At 46.9% G+C, this 14739-nt stretch overlaps 1 protein-coding gene across 1 annotated transcript in view; it reads right to left on the bottom strand.

Moving 5' to 3' along the window:
- CCDC85C (coiled-coil domain containing 85C) overlaps positions 1-14739 on the bottom strand; it is a 125351-nt gene that overhangs the window by 38275 nt on the left and 72337 nt on the right. The window contains exon 2 of the mRNA XM_075329659.1: positions 2864-2940. Coding sequence (XP_075185774.1) covers positions 2864-2940 — 77 coding nt within the window. The remainder of the gene's footprint in view (positions 1-2863; positions 2941-14739) is intronic.

Raw genomic sequence — 14739 nt, 5'->3', positions numbered from 1 at the left:
GCACTGCTCCACCCCTGGCTTGAGTTATGGACAATATCCCAACCTGGAATATGGGCCATAACTTTGCCTGGGAGCGTCGTAGGCGGACGCCAATGCTCTCATTGTGACAGTTATGAATTTAGCTACAGAACGAGGGGACTCACGACCTGTCTGCCAGTTCCCCATTGGCTGATATCACGCCTGGGGCATTTCCCAATGTCCTGCTCCCATAAAAAGGGTGTGCCGGCATCGTCTGCATGCGGAGACACCATTTTTATGGTTGCCATATTTATCGGAAATATGGCTTGCGAGATATGAACCATTTTTTACTGGAGTCGTTCTGTCTGGCTATTTCCATAGCCTTGCTAACTAGCTAGCAGCTCCTACTACAGGGTGACGGCAGGGAGTCATCCTGTGTCCATTGTTCCCACACCACCTCATCTCCATATCACAGGACATGGCCATGGAGGTGTAAGTGGAACACTGAGAACAAGAAGGGAGGGGGCACTGCCAGGGAGTGATGAGGGATTATGACTGGAGTCATAATTCATCTTCATATCCCGGGATTTGCCTCACAAGCGTCCTGTAGGTCCAATGAAAATATGGCTAAAACCTTTTGTATATAGTATCATATAGGGCCCAAGCAACCGTAGATGAACCCTATGGTACAGTGTGTCTCATAGGTCCACTGTGAGGATGCATAGCACATTGACCTATTGACCCATTGTTTCATTGGACCTATATGAGGCAGTATGCTCCAGGGCTGACCTATCGACCATTGTATGATAGATTGTGCATAGATATGTGTATCTCGTGCGGGCTGTGGGGTGCTATTTGCAGCGGGTGCTCCCCCGGGCACTACAGGAACCTGCAGTTGTATCACTGGCATCCTTATGCCCCATTACCCAACATCGTTGCTCTGTAGATGCCTTTGGCTATGTTCAGCCCCCACTTCATCAATGTTACTGCATCCCGGATTATCACTGGTGGGTCTATCATCCCCTAGACACAGGGATGAGCGCGGACATGATGGATCGCTTTATGAGGCTGGCGCCACAAGACATGACACAAGCCGGTTAATGTAAAACATTAAGATCCACTGTTTGGGCCATTTATGATTTAATTACCCCGTTTCTCAAAAGGAGGAGCACAAACCTTTCCCAGTCAAATATAATCCTTACTGGAGGCAGCTGGGAGCACTGGTTAATTATCTGTCCACCTCGGTGACCCTACTACAGTCTATAAAGAGAGGCATCAATAATCAGAGATCCGCTCCTGATAACTGTATGAAATATGGCAGGCGCTCCCGCTGTGCTCCACGCCGCGGCCCTAATGAACCACAACATCATCCGGATCATTACGGTGCGCCACCATTTATCTAATTATTAAGTCAATAATGCCGCCGGCTGCGGCAAAACAGGCCAGACAAAAGAATCACGATTAACCCCTTCATAGGGTGTACATGACATGCTTATGATCTCCTGTGTAGTTGTCCGCCTTTTAGGACTTTTTTTCCTTATTACTTAAATGCATGTTTTTGGGGCTAAAAATTATTAAATTAGAATTGTAAAATTGGATTTCTTTAAAAAAATATTACTTTTTGCCATATATGGCCCCTGTATTGCACTGTCTATTGCTAACTGCAGGTCGTTTCGCGTGACTGACGGAGAGCTTGTGACTCCTATCTGTCTTCTTCTGAGCTCTTATGTGGATTAATGACCACAAAAAAACCCATCAAATTTGGATTTTGCAGGTTTTTTAAATTTTTTTTTAATTACACCCAACTGTAAAGATGATTTTACATTGCAGATATATGCATCAAATTAAAAAAAAAAAATGTCCACAAAAGTGGGCAACCCCTTTAAAAAAAATTGCGTTTGATTTGATAAACCTGTCTGCTTTCATTAAGAAACAGCATTACAGCTGCCCATAGTGTATGTATGGTACATTATAGGTCATGAGTATCTGACACACAATACCCTCATCGATCAGCTGATTCACGAGTAGCCTGTGTACAGTGCTGGAACAGCACAGCTATCGATCAGCTGATAGCAGATCGTACAGCATTCGGGAGTAACCTGTGTACAGTGCTGGAACAGCACAGCTATCGATCAGCTGATAGCAGATCGTACAGCATTCGGGAGTAACCGGTGAACAGTGCTGGAACAGCACAGCCATCGATCAGCTGATAGCAGATCTTGCCGCATTCGGGGGTAACCTGTGTACAGTGCTGGACACAGCACAGCTATTGATCAGCTGATAGCAGATCGTACAGCATTCGGGGGTAACCTCTGTACAGTGCTGGAACAGCACAGCCATCAATCAGCTGATAGCAGGTCCTGCAGCATTCGGGGGTAACCTCTGTACAGTGCTGGAACAGCACAGCCATCAATCAGCTGATAGCAAGTCCTGCAGCATTCGGGGGTAAACTCTGTACAGTGCTGTTCCAGCCATCAGCATTCGGGAGTAACCTGTGTACAGTGCTGGAACAGCACAGCTCAATACACAGTGTAGTGGATGTTCGCAGTACTGCAGCTCAGATCACATTCACTTCAATTGGAGTTGAGTAGCAGTCCCTGAGAATGGCTACTGACACAGAAGAAGCAGTGCTATATCTTAAGACCTTTCGACATTTGTAAGAAAATCTTCAGCACGAATCGCCATTTAAAAGCAATTACTCAAACAATTACAAGGGCTCTTATCTCAAAATTATCTAAAGAAATTAGATGAGACACAGCGAGGAAAATCAATTTATACAGCTTTAATTAAAGTAATCCCTATAAGCGATGACGCATGGATTAATGCTTCGGTCTCATTGTTACAAATTGATAACAAGTAAGAAGTCCACGTCCTAATGTGAATTTTGTATCGTTTTATTTCTTACCTGTGACAGGAGTTTATTGTCGTCTTCGAGGAGCTTCACTTTGGTCTCTAGTTGTCGGATGTAGTTGGAAGATGTATCTAGAATAAAAGAAAGGAAATTAGGTTTTGTACATATGGCCTGGGAGGCTTCATGACTAATATTCCATCAGTAAGGGGCATCTAAGTTAGGGATGGTAAGTTTTAGCTGCATCCAAACAGATTAAGCACTGATGACTACTGACAATGATGTCCCACAGACCACATGAAGAGGATCTGTCACTTGTCACAAACATGTAATTTTTGTACCTGGTGTAAATGCCGCTGTTCTCCTGAATCTGGCGATATTTTTCTTTCGTTCCTGCGCCTCTCCGTTCCGGAGATATGGCCCCTTCCTCCTTGTATGTAAATCTAGACTTAACGAGAACCACGCCTTCTTGTCTAACACGCCCACAGAGTAGAGGTGAGGACCATGCCCACTTGGTCAACAAGACCAGATCTCTATACAGAAAAGAAGGGGCCAGATCTCAGGAACCAAGAGGCGCAGGAACAAAAGAAAAACATCACCGGATTCAGGAGAACAGCGGCATCTAGGCCTCATTAAAAAAATTGGAAGTTACAGGTCCTTTTTAATGAAGACTGCTCAGAACCTTCAAAATTGATTCCCACCTGGACTTATGATTACTGCCAGGTGAACAGCCACTGGCAGCGCTTCTCCTGAACAGACTAGGGCTGGTCCTCCTTCTTTGGGCCACCTCACCAATCTGAAAAATTGTATCTTTAAACTTCTGATGAGGAAATATAGTCATGAAATTAAAAGGTAGAAGAGAAGTCGCACCTGTGGCTACTATTGGACCTATGAATATCCTTCCATAATGCGGACAAATGGGAGGCAGAACCCCATCAGATCTGGAGGATTTCACCTTTAGGGTCATTCATTAAAGAACTACAAGAAATGATGTTGTCAGGGGCCTGGGTAAATTAATAATAAAAAAAACTGGGCCCCACTCTCATCCCCTGCCCACAATGGCGCCAGTGCTGGCACTATGGTAGCAACTCTTACTCCATTAAAATTAATCCTTTAAATGCTTTTATGGCCTCCAAATCAGTACCAGTATCAGTACAGAGGCAAAACGAGTCAATATTTATTTTATTGTGAAATCCCAGGGAGGAATGGAATCTGAAATCTATGGAGATGAAATAGTTCAAACTATACTCAAGACCTGCAAGCTACAACACTGCGCCCACATACTATGGCTGCCATGGCGTGCTGGAGATGTATGCAGCCAAGGGAATAAAAGGATCATAGGGCATAAAAGTCCCCAGGGCTCTGCTGACTCCAAACCTCCTCTGGTCATCATCAGCACAAACACTGCCCCTGCCGGGAGCTTCATCGCCGAGCAGCTGCAGCAGCCGTACATCACCAAACACAAAGCCGAGCCATACATCACCAAGCACAATGCCGAGCCGTACATCACCAAGCACAATGCCGAGCCGTACATCACCAAGCACAATGCCGAGCCGTACATCACCAAGCACACTGCCGAGCCGTACATCACCAAGCACAATGCCGAGCCGTACATCACCAAGCACAATGCCGAGCCGTACATCACCAAGCACAATGCCGAGCCATACATCACCAAGCACAATGCCGAGCCGTACATCACCAAGCACAATGCCGAGCCGTACATCACCAAGCACAATGCCGAGCCATACATCACCAAGCACAATGCCGAGCCATACATCACCAAGCACAATGCCGAGCCGTACATCACCAAGCACAATGCCGAGCCGTACATCACCAAGCACAATGCCGAGCCGTACATCACCAAGCACAATGCCGAGCCGTACATCACCAAGCACAATGCCGAGCCATACATCACCAAGCACAATGCTGAGCCATACATCAAGCACAATGCCGAGCCGTATATCAGCAAGCACAATGCCGAGCCGTACATCAGCAAGCACAATGCCGAGCCGTACATCACCAAGCACAATGCCGAGCCGTACATCACCAAGCACAATACAGAGCCGTACATCAGCAAGCACAATGCCGAGCCGTACATCACCAAGCACACTGCCGAGCCGTACATCATCAAGCACAATGCCGAGCCGTACATCATCAAGCACAATGCCGAGCCGTACATCACCAAGCACAATGCCGAGCCGTACATCACCAAGCACAATGCCGAGCCGTACATCACCAAGCACAATGCCGAGCCATACATCACCAAGCACAATGCTGAGCCATACATCAAGCACAATGCCGAGCCGTATATCAGCAAGCACAATGCCGAGCCGTACATCACCAAGCACAATGCCGAGCCGTACATCACCAAGCACAATACAGAGCCGTACATCAGCAAGCACAATGCCGAGCCGTACATCACCAAGCACACTGCCGAGCCGTACATCATCAAGCACAATGCCGAGCCGTACATCAGCAAGCACAATGCCGAGCCGTACATCACCAAGCACAATGCCGAGCCGTACATCACCAAGCACAATGCCGAGCCGTACATCACCAAGCACAATGCCGAGCCGTACATCAGCAAGCACAATGCCGAGCCGTACATCACCAAGCACAATGCCGAGCCGTACATCATCAAGCACAATGCCGAGCCGTACATCATCAAGCACAATGCTGAGCCATACATCACCAAGCACAATGCCGAGCCGTACATCACCAAGCACAATGCCGAGCCGTACATCACCAAGGACAATGCCGAGCCGTACATCACCAAGTACAATGCCGAGCCATGCATCACCAAGTACAATGCCGAGCGTCGGATGGAGCAGTGTAAGCCACTACCACTGGACTCTGGAGGAAACGTACTCTGTGCAGTGACGGATTACAGTGCTCTGTGACTGATGGACGAGTCTGGGTTTGCTGAATGTCAGAACGTTACCCGCCTGACTGCATTGTGCCCGCTGTACTGTTTAATAAACCTTCTCCAATATCTTTATCAATGCGTCATGATCTTGGCTTGTCAAGACTCTAGCACTTTGGAAGGTGCTGGTAATAAAAGGCGATGTATGTCTTGTGGCGGGTATTCCTGCTGGAGCTGTGGGAGCTGCACTGATGATGGATGCGTCGTCAGTGCCGTACATCACAGTCTATGTTCGGTTCCAGAAAGGACAGTAAATCTCTTCAACAAGAGAGCAGCCAGGTCTGCGCTGACAGGACAATAGCGAGGCTGGAATCCCACGGGAAATGCTGTGTGCCGTGCTTCATGTTTTATATCGACCCTTACATGGAATGAGGAAATAATTATGCCACCATCTTGGAGTCTGAAGGGGTTGTAATGTATCACTATTAGTGATAAGTGGGCACTATCATGCTCAGGTGCTCTGTACTCGTAACTAGTGATGAGCGGGCACTACCATGCTCGGGTGCTCAGTACTCGTAACTAGTGATGAGCGGGCACTACCATGCTCGGGTGCTCAGTACTCGTAACTAGTGATGAGCGGGCACTACCATGCTCGGGTGCTCGGTACTCGTAACTAGTGATGAGTGGGCACTACCATGCTCGGGTGCTCAGTACTCGCAACTAGTGATGAGTGGGCACTACCATGCTCAGGTGCTCAGTACTCGTAACTAGTGATAAGCGGGCACTACCATACTTGGGTGCTCAGTACTCGTAACTAGTGATGAGCGGGCACTACCATGCTCGGGTGCTCAGTACTCGCAACTAGTGATGAGTGGGCACTACCATGCTCAGGTGCTCAGTACTCGTAACTAGTGATGAGCGGGCACTACCATACTCGGGTGCTCAGTACTCGTAACTAGTGATGAGCGGGCACTACCATGCTCGAGTGCTCAGTACTCGTAACTAGTGATGAGCGGGCACTACCATGCTCGGGTGCTCAGTACTCGTAACTAGTGATGAGCGGGCACTACCATGCTCAGGTGCTCAGTACTCGTAACTAGTGATGAGCGGGCACTACCATGCTCAGGTACTCGTAACTAGTGATGAGCGGGCACTACCATGCTCGAGTGCTCAGTACTCGTAACTAGTGATGAGCGGGCACTACCATGCTCGGGTGCTCAGTACTCGCAACTAGTGATGAGCGGGCACTACCATGCTCAAGTGCTCAGTACTCGTAACTAGTGATGAGTGGGCACTGCCATGCTCAGTACTCGTAACTAGTGATGAGCGGGCACTACCATGCTCAGGTGCTCAGTACTCGTAACTAGTGATGAGCGGGCACTACCATGCTCAGGTACTCGTAACTAGTGATGAGCGGGCACTACCATGCTCGAGTGCTCAGTACTCGTAACTAGTGATGAGCGGGCACTACCATGCTCGGGTGCTCAGTACTCGCAACTAGTGATGAGCGGGCACTACCATGCTCAAGTGCTCAGTACTCGTAACTAGTGATGAGCGGGCACTACCATGCTCAGGTACTCGTAACTAGTGATGAGCGGGCACTACCATGCTCAGGTGCTCAGTACTCGTAACTAGTCAAGAGCGGGCACTACCATGCTCAGGTGCTCAGTACTCGTAACTAGTCAAGAGTGGGCACTACCATGCTCAGGTGCTCAGTACTCGTAACTAGTGATGAGCGAGCACTACCATGCTCAGGTGCTCAGTACTCGTAACTAGTGATGAGCGAGCACTACCATGCTCGGGTGCTTGGTACTCATAATCAGAAGTCAGGTGCTCAGATGAGCACGACTTATGTATTGAGTATAATGAATGTCAAAGGGAAACTTGAGAATTTTTCTGGAAGATCTTCCATGATACGCAATACTTGAGTTGCACCCGTCCGAGCATCCAACTGCTCTTAACAAGCACCGAGCACCCGAGCATGGTAGTAAGGAGCATCAATATCTCTGGACATGGACCTGTTACTTTGAGATTGTTGATATTTTTCAACAATTTCAGTTCTCAAGTTCTCACATAGTTCTCTTCTCCTCTTTCTGTTCTCCATGCTTAGTGTGGCACACACAGACACACAATGCAAAGATTTAGTCAACTTCTCCCCTTTTTATCTGGTTTCAGGTGTGATTTTCATATTGCCCACACCTGTTACTTGCCACAGTTGAGTATGATTGAGCATCACAGGCTTGAAACAAAGTTGTTTATCCACAATTTTGGAAAGGTCTCGACAATTTTGTCCAGCCCATTTTTGGGGTTTTGTGTGAAACTAATGGCGAATATGCCTTTTTTCCCTTTTTTTGTGTGTTGTTCCAATACACACAAAGGAAATAAACAGATGGATAAGAAAACGTGTAATTGCAATAACTTTCTGGGAGGAATACTTTCTGGAACAATGTTAAGGGTGTCAACACTTTTGGACATGATTGTATATTGCATTATGTAATAAAAATAATGATTTCCTAGGACTCAATGGAGCACCAATATGGTGGCAACAAGGATCTTTATTAGGCCTCTGGATGACATGATAAACCAAATGGTACCCCAAGATTGTTTTTGCAAAACAGATCTTCTCACCATTTCAAAGCAGATTCATAGCGGCAGCTAGATGGTTAAACAGCATTAACAAAGCTAGCTCTGGTTGCTGCTGTTGGAGGCATGTGCTGGCTGTATAACACAGTCGGCACCGATTGTGTATGAAGTGGGCTCAGCTCCTAATCCTGCTCCAAACTCCCGCACCCAACCTGGCCCATATGCACCCAACCTGGCCCATATGCACCCAACACCCCCATTTCTGTGATTAGTAGGATCTATTAGCCCATGTTATGGCATTAGCATTAGTTGCCAGGTAAAGGTTGCCTTGAGGACATTTCTAAAATGTAAAAAAATAAAAATCAATAGCCATCCCATAACCTCTAATGACATGCCGTCATCCATCATGGACTGACACTTTAATATCAGGAGCTAGTAGCCATGCAGAGGTGGCCTTCCATGACAAAGGTTGGGAGATGTCAAGGAAATGTAGACCATAAAGTAGAGAGGAGGATTCCCGGCCAACGAGGTGGAGACTGCAGAGGATTAGCCGCCCTCCCACTCCCATTTCTTCTGATCATGAAGGCCACCCATCGGAAAGCAAAACCCATCATGCTAATTTATGGTCTTGGGGGTTCTGTATCCATAGTGGAGATAATGGGAAGTCAGCTCTAGATGTGGCCTATTTGGCTCTTGAGTTATGTTGACCATCTCAGCCGAGAGATTAATAGAGAGACAAGCGCCTTCATCCGCCTCTGGCCATAGATTTATCTTTCACTCGGTCTTGCTGACCAGCGAAACACAAAAAGGTGACATATGTGGTCATTTATATTACTACAGATATATACGGTATATATACACATGCTGGGAGAGGGGGGAAAAAAACTAAATGGGGGACCTCCTGAATTCATGGTAGAAAAAATAAGATATGGTTGCGGCACATACTCATCTTAATGAAGTCCCCTCTACTCCAGAGAATTTCAGAGTCTAATATGGGGGTCTATTAGTTTAAGGTGGCTGATTTGGGGGTTCTTTAATAGTTTAGTGGTTCTAGGGGTTTAGTCTGGAGGGTCTCTATTAATTTAGGAGAAGGCTAGTATGAGGGTCTCTTAGTTTAGAAATATTTAGCCTTTGCGGTTTCTTAGTTTAGCAGGGGGCTGATCTGAAGGTCTAATAGTTTAGGGGGTCTGGTCTGAAGGTCTCTTAGTTTTGGGGCTCTGGAATGGAGTATTAATTTAGAGAGTGTGATCTGCGGTAGATAGTTTAGGGGGTCTGGTCTGAAGGTCTCATTTTCTATTAGTTTCGTGGGTTTGGTCTGGAGTCTAATAGTTTAAAGGGGTCTGCTCTGGAGAGTCCAATAGTACAGGGGATCTGGTCTGGAGTCCATTATTTTAGAGGGTCTGGTCTGGGGTTTCCTTATAGCTTAGAAAGGACTGGTTTGGGGATCTAATAAATCAGTGATTTTGGTATTCCGGTCTCTTAATTTAGGGGAACTGGTCTGGGGTCTAGGATTTAATAATTCAAGGGTCTGGTCTGAAGGTCTCTTATTATAGGGTGGACTTTTGTCTGAAGGTCTCAATTTAGAATGGACTTGGTCTGAGGTTCTCTATTAGTTTTGTGGGTCTGGTCTAGAGTCTAATAGTTTAGAGAGGTCTGGTCTAGAGAATCCAATAGTTCAGGGGGTCTGGTCTGGAGGTTTCTTCTAGCTTAGAAAGGACTGGCTTGGGGATCTAAAAAAAAAAATCAGGGGTTTCGGTCTTCAGGTCTCTAAATTTAGGAGGGACTGGTCTGAAGGTCTCCATTAGTTTAGGGGGTCTGGTCTGGAGGTCTCTATTATTTTATTGGAGATCTTGTCTTTGGGTCTCTGTTAGTTTTGGTTTTACAGTGGTCTAATCTGAAGACTCTTTGTTTCAGGGGTCTGTATTGATTTTGGAGCCTAATCTCGTTTCACTAGGTTTGCTGAAGGGGGACATATGCATTATTTTAGGGATGTGGCCTGTGTAAATGGGTGGGGCATATGTGACATAAGTATCGGTCCAGATTCCCTCATCATACACATGCATGCTCAATTTGTCTGAGTGTGCATCTATTTTACAATGGAGAGAGCTGTTGGGGTGAAAAAAATGATCAGTGCTTGTAATCAGCGAGCCCAATTATTCTCATTCCCTGTGGGTAACTAAGCAGGCGCCACAAATCCCATATCATTGGATGGTGGACCAGTCGCAACAAAATTGGAAAGTTGAATCTGTAACCTAAAATAGATGCGAGGAGCATTAGGCAGTAGTTTAGACGGCCTTACTAGTTTCCTAATATACACTGATCTATCTTGAAAAGACGGGGTGTCAGCGTACATGGCGGCCACTATTGCACTGGTGTCACGGATGACAGACAGTCCTGTGGTATCCGGCTATAGAAGGTCGCAGAGGTTAGCTGCACCAACTGCTCCCTGACCTATTATTCCTGCTTGGTGTATATTATATCTTATGTATCTCCTCTGCTTGGGGTTTATCACTTTAGGACCCTGAAGAGTTCATCACCCTTTCAGCTGTTTTCATCAGTATTTATCTTTGCGTCCTTAAATAAGCTCAATTCCTTCTAGTCTGTGCTGGTGATAGCTCTAACTCCCTACAGATCCTGAGTGCAAGCTGTCAGGGGTCATCATCTCCCCCTTCCCTAGACACAGGGTCTCCCTTCACTTTCGCTGTTCGATGAGTACTTCCGCTTAACTAATGTGACAACTGGACAAGGGGTGTAACCAGGCCTGTTCCTGGGGCTGTAGAGCGGGGAGCAGCTGTAATTGGTACACCGCCCTGTCTGTAAAGGGTTAATAAGCAGAGTATACATTGCGGATGCTGTATAATCCGCTGACTCTGCATATTGTGCCGTATCGGATGCTTTTCAATAGGAAACCATTGCGTGTCTATAATTAGGCTTCGTTCGCCCTCATAACATTTTTCTCTCTACACTTCTCACTTCCAGGCATCAATGTTACATAAATTGCAGCCCGACATCTGTAATCGCTCCCATTCTTCCCATTCATAGAAAGCTGGAACACGTGGACCACAGAAAGCTACAATATTCCCCGAGAAGAAAACCATCCAGAAAGGAAAAGGTGAAATAACCAAGTTATAAAAGGTGGCACTCCGAGTCCCCGCACTGGAGAATATGCTATGGAGGTGCACGGGTAAAAGGGGCTCCTGGTCCATCTCATGGATGATACACCCCCCGAGCCATTGAGATGGACATTATCAAGTGACTAGATTAGGACTGTAAAAGGGAAAGGGGAATGTCAGTAGGATCCATCAAAATCTCCAACAGGACCGCCAACTATCACAGGTCCTTTCATACAGGCTAATGGTTCCTTTTGGGCCCCCCTAGGCTCCAGAGCCCTGGTACGATAACTCCTGCACCCACTATCGTTACCTCATTGCTGCATGCCCATATAGACAGACTTATATGCCCAACAATACTGTACCCCCAGGGATGGCGGTGACGTGTTATTATCTCGGATGGAAATATCTGGCAGCAACAGACCATGTGGGTCAGGTGGGGCTCATGGGAGAAGGGTTGTAGGTCACCTCTATCATGGGCCCCCGTCCCACAACTTCACTAGGTACATACAGTACATAGATATGCGATGAACAAAAAGAGAGAAAGGGAGAGAGAAAAAGGGAGAGAGAAAAAGGGAGAGAGCAAGGGAGAGAGCAAGGGAGAGAGAAAGGGAGACGGAGGGAAAGGGAGACGGAGGGAAAGGGAGACGGAGGGAAAGGGAGACGGAGGGAAAGGGAGACGGAGGGAAAGAGAGACGGAGGGAAAGGGAGACGGAGGGAAAGGGAGACGGAGGGAAAGGGAGACGGAGGGAAAGGGAGACGGAGGGAAAGGGAGACGGAGGGAAAGGGAGACGGAGGGAAAGGGAGACGGAGGGAAAGGGAGACGGAGGGAAAGGGAGACGGAGGGAAAGGGAGATGGGGGAAAGGGAGACGGGGGGGAAAGGGAGACGGGGGGGAAAGGGAGACGGAGGGAAAGGGAGACGGAGGGAAAGGGAGACGGAGGGAAAGGGAGACGGAGGGAAAGGGAGACGGAGGGAAAGGGAGACGGAGGGAAAGGGAGACGGAGGGAAAGGGAGACGGAGGGAAAGGGAGACGGAGGGAAAGGGAGACGGAGGGAAAGGGAGACGGAGGGAAAGGGAGAACAAATAGGAAAGAGAAAGGGAGAAAAAAAAGAGAAAGGGAGAGAGAAAGAGAAAGGAAGAGAGAAAAGGAGAGCGAGAAAGAGAGAAAGAGAGAGAAAGGGAGAGAAAGCAAGACAGAGAGAAACCGAGAAAGAGAAAGCAAGAAAGCGAGAAAGCGAGAAAGGGAGAAAGAAAAAGGGAGAGAGAGAGAGCGAGAAAGGGAGAGAAAGAAGGAAAAGAGGGAGAGAGCAAAAAATAGAGAAAGAAAGAGCAAAAGAAAGTGTGAAAGAGAGCAAAAGACAGAAAGAAGGAAAGAAAGAACAAGCAAAAGAACGAACGAACAAACGAAAGAAAGCTGCATCCGCATTTCCTCTCCCAGGTGCATAGGATGGATAGTTTCTACTTCTGTACATCAGTGCACTGCAGTCGGTGACGGTTACCCTGCAGTACGATATTATAGTTTAATGCTGGTTGTCATGACGATGCATTTCTAGATACATGACATTCTACAGAACTAGTGATCTTGCCCCTTCTGGTGTCTTCCATTAGTAGAACAGCGAATCCACAGAACATTCCGGAAATTTCTCATTATAATAAAGTTCCTGTAGATATTTGACAGATTAATAGAATACACACTGATTCTTTATAGTGATCCTGACAGCTGATTTATGGGTCCCGAACTACAAGCATCAGATCCCGACTCCGTCATTTCTGACAGGTACATGTTACTTTGAAACGTGCTGGCATCCCACAGAAAACATACATTTTAAAGCAGTGTGGATGACTAGTCCAGTGGGATGTTCCCCGGTGACTTCTCTCTGCCTTCCTCGCCTGGAGTGACAGGTCTCTCCTTGTGTGTATGTATAGGGAGAGACCTGTCACTCAGTGGAGCAGGGAGGAAGCCACTGGCTGCCTGCCTCCTGGACTAGTCACACCAACCGCTGGCTTTAAAATGTATATTTTCACTGAGAAAAAATAAAAACAATATGGAGGACCAATGTTGTCTACAACACAGGACAGTCCCTTTAAATGTCTATAGAGTGAGATATTGACATGTCTGTAAGACAGAAAGAGGAACCAGCGGGCGACATAACCCTCTTTTGCCGGAAGGCATGACGCGACGTGTGGAAATCTAAAAGACACTTGGATAAAGATGAAAGATTCTGGGAATTTCGCAAAACAGGTAAAACAGGAAAAGCACAGAACCAAAAGCCTGGGCAACAAACAGATTGTGTGTCTAGGCAAGAAGCGCGTCACAAGAAGACAAACTGTAAAAGAGAAAAACGACAACACAGACGATGGCGCCATCTGCGCAAACAACACACTTGGCTGCCAAACGAGCAGCGAGACAGAGCCGAGGCCTCTCCTCCTACACAACTCCCAGAATAACATGAGACCTGGTTTCCTCATATAAACCAAAGCCTAAAATATGATAGAAAGGTTAAAAAAAAAAACAAAAAAATCCGGTAAATAAAGTGAAAAAGATCTGACTGGTTAATGTGGCATCGCAGCGATTCCTCCATAACACATTGGGCCCAAATGTATTCTGCAACAGAATAACAACCCCAAATATCCAATGTCATTACCTTCAGCATAAAGAAGAACAAGGAGTCCTGGAGGTGATGATCCAGCCCCCGCGGAGCCCTTATCTCACATCAACCCAGCTGTCTGGGATCCACATGAACCTCATACACAGAAGATCCGGGGTCAGATCTTGCACCAGGTCCGAGAAGGTAACACAGATGGAACACCAGGGTAACAATGCAATGGAGGACCTTGGCGCTAGGGAGAGAGGAATCACCTCCTAACACTCACCTGAGGCTGATACCTCCACTCCCTAATGTCCCTAGACGGGTCCTTCCCCCGTGCACCGTCACATGCCTACGCCCTCCTCAGCCTTGAACACTTCCTGACTACCACTGCAATAAGACAACACGAGGTAGGACAAACAAAAAGATGGGAAAAGACAGAACAAATAATACTCCAGCAGGAACTTCTCAGCTGCAACTGAAGCTACACCTGACCTTTCGCCAGAGACTGGCTCCTTCCACGTGGACAGCATAGGTATGAGCTATAGCCGGCATAGGAAGGATTGAAGAGCAGATATTTATAGCAGAAGGAAGTATCTGCAACTGAGGTTACAGTCACCTGTTTAATCATAGCAGAATAGAAATGGACCTTCACCTCTTCAGTACCGGAAGGAATTAATTACGCTTCAACTCAGGGTAAATGACGAGCGAGCACTAACAATACGCTGTGATCTTCTGATCCCAGATCCTCCGAGACCACATCAGCTGGTGACACAAAGTCTCCAAG

Source organism: Anomaloglossus baeobatrachus, chromosome 12, assembly GCF_048569485.1.
Source record: "Anomaloglossus baeobatrachus isolate aAnoBae1 chromosome 12, aAnoBae1.hap1, whole genome shotgun sequence".
Classification (NCBI taxonomy): Eukaryota; Metazoa; Chordata; class Amphibia; order Anura; family Aromobatidae; genus Anomaloglossus; species Anomaloglossus baeobatrachus.
The sequence above is the reverse complement of the archived record's forward strand: the minus strand, read 5'-3'. Positions and strand labels throughout refer to the sequence as shown.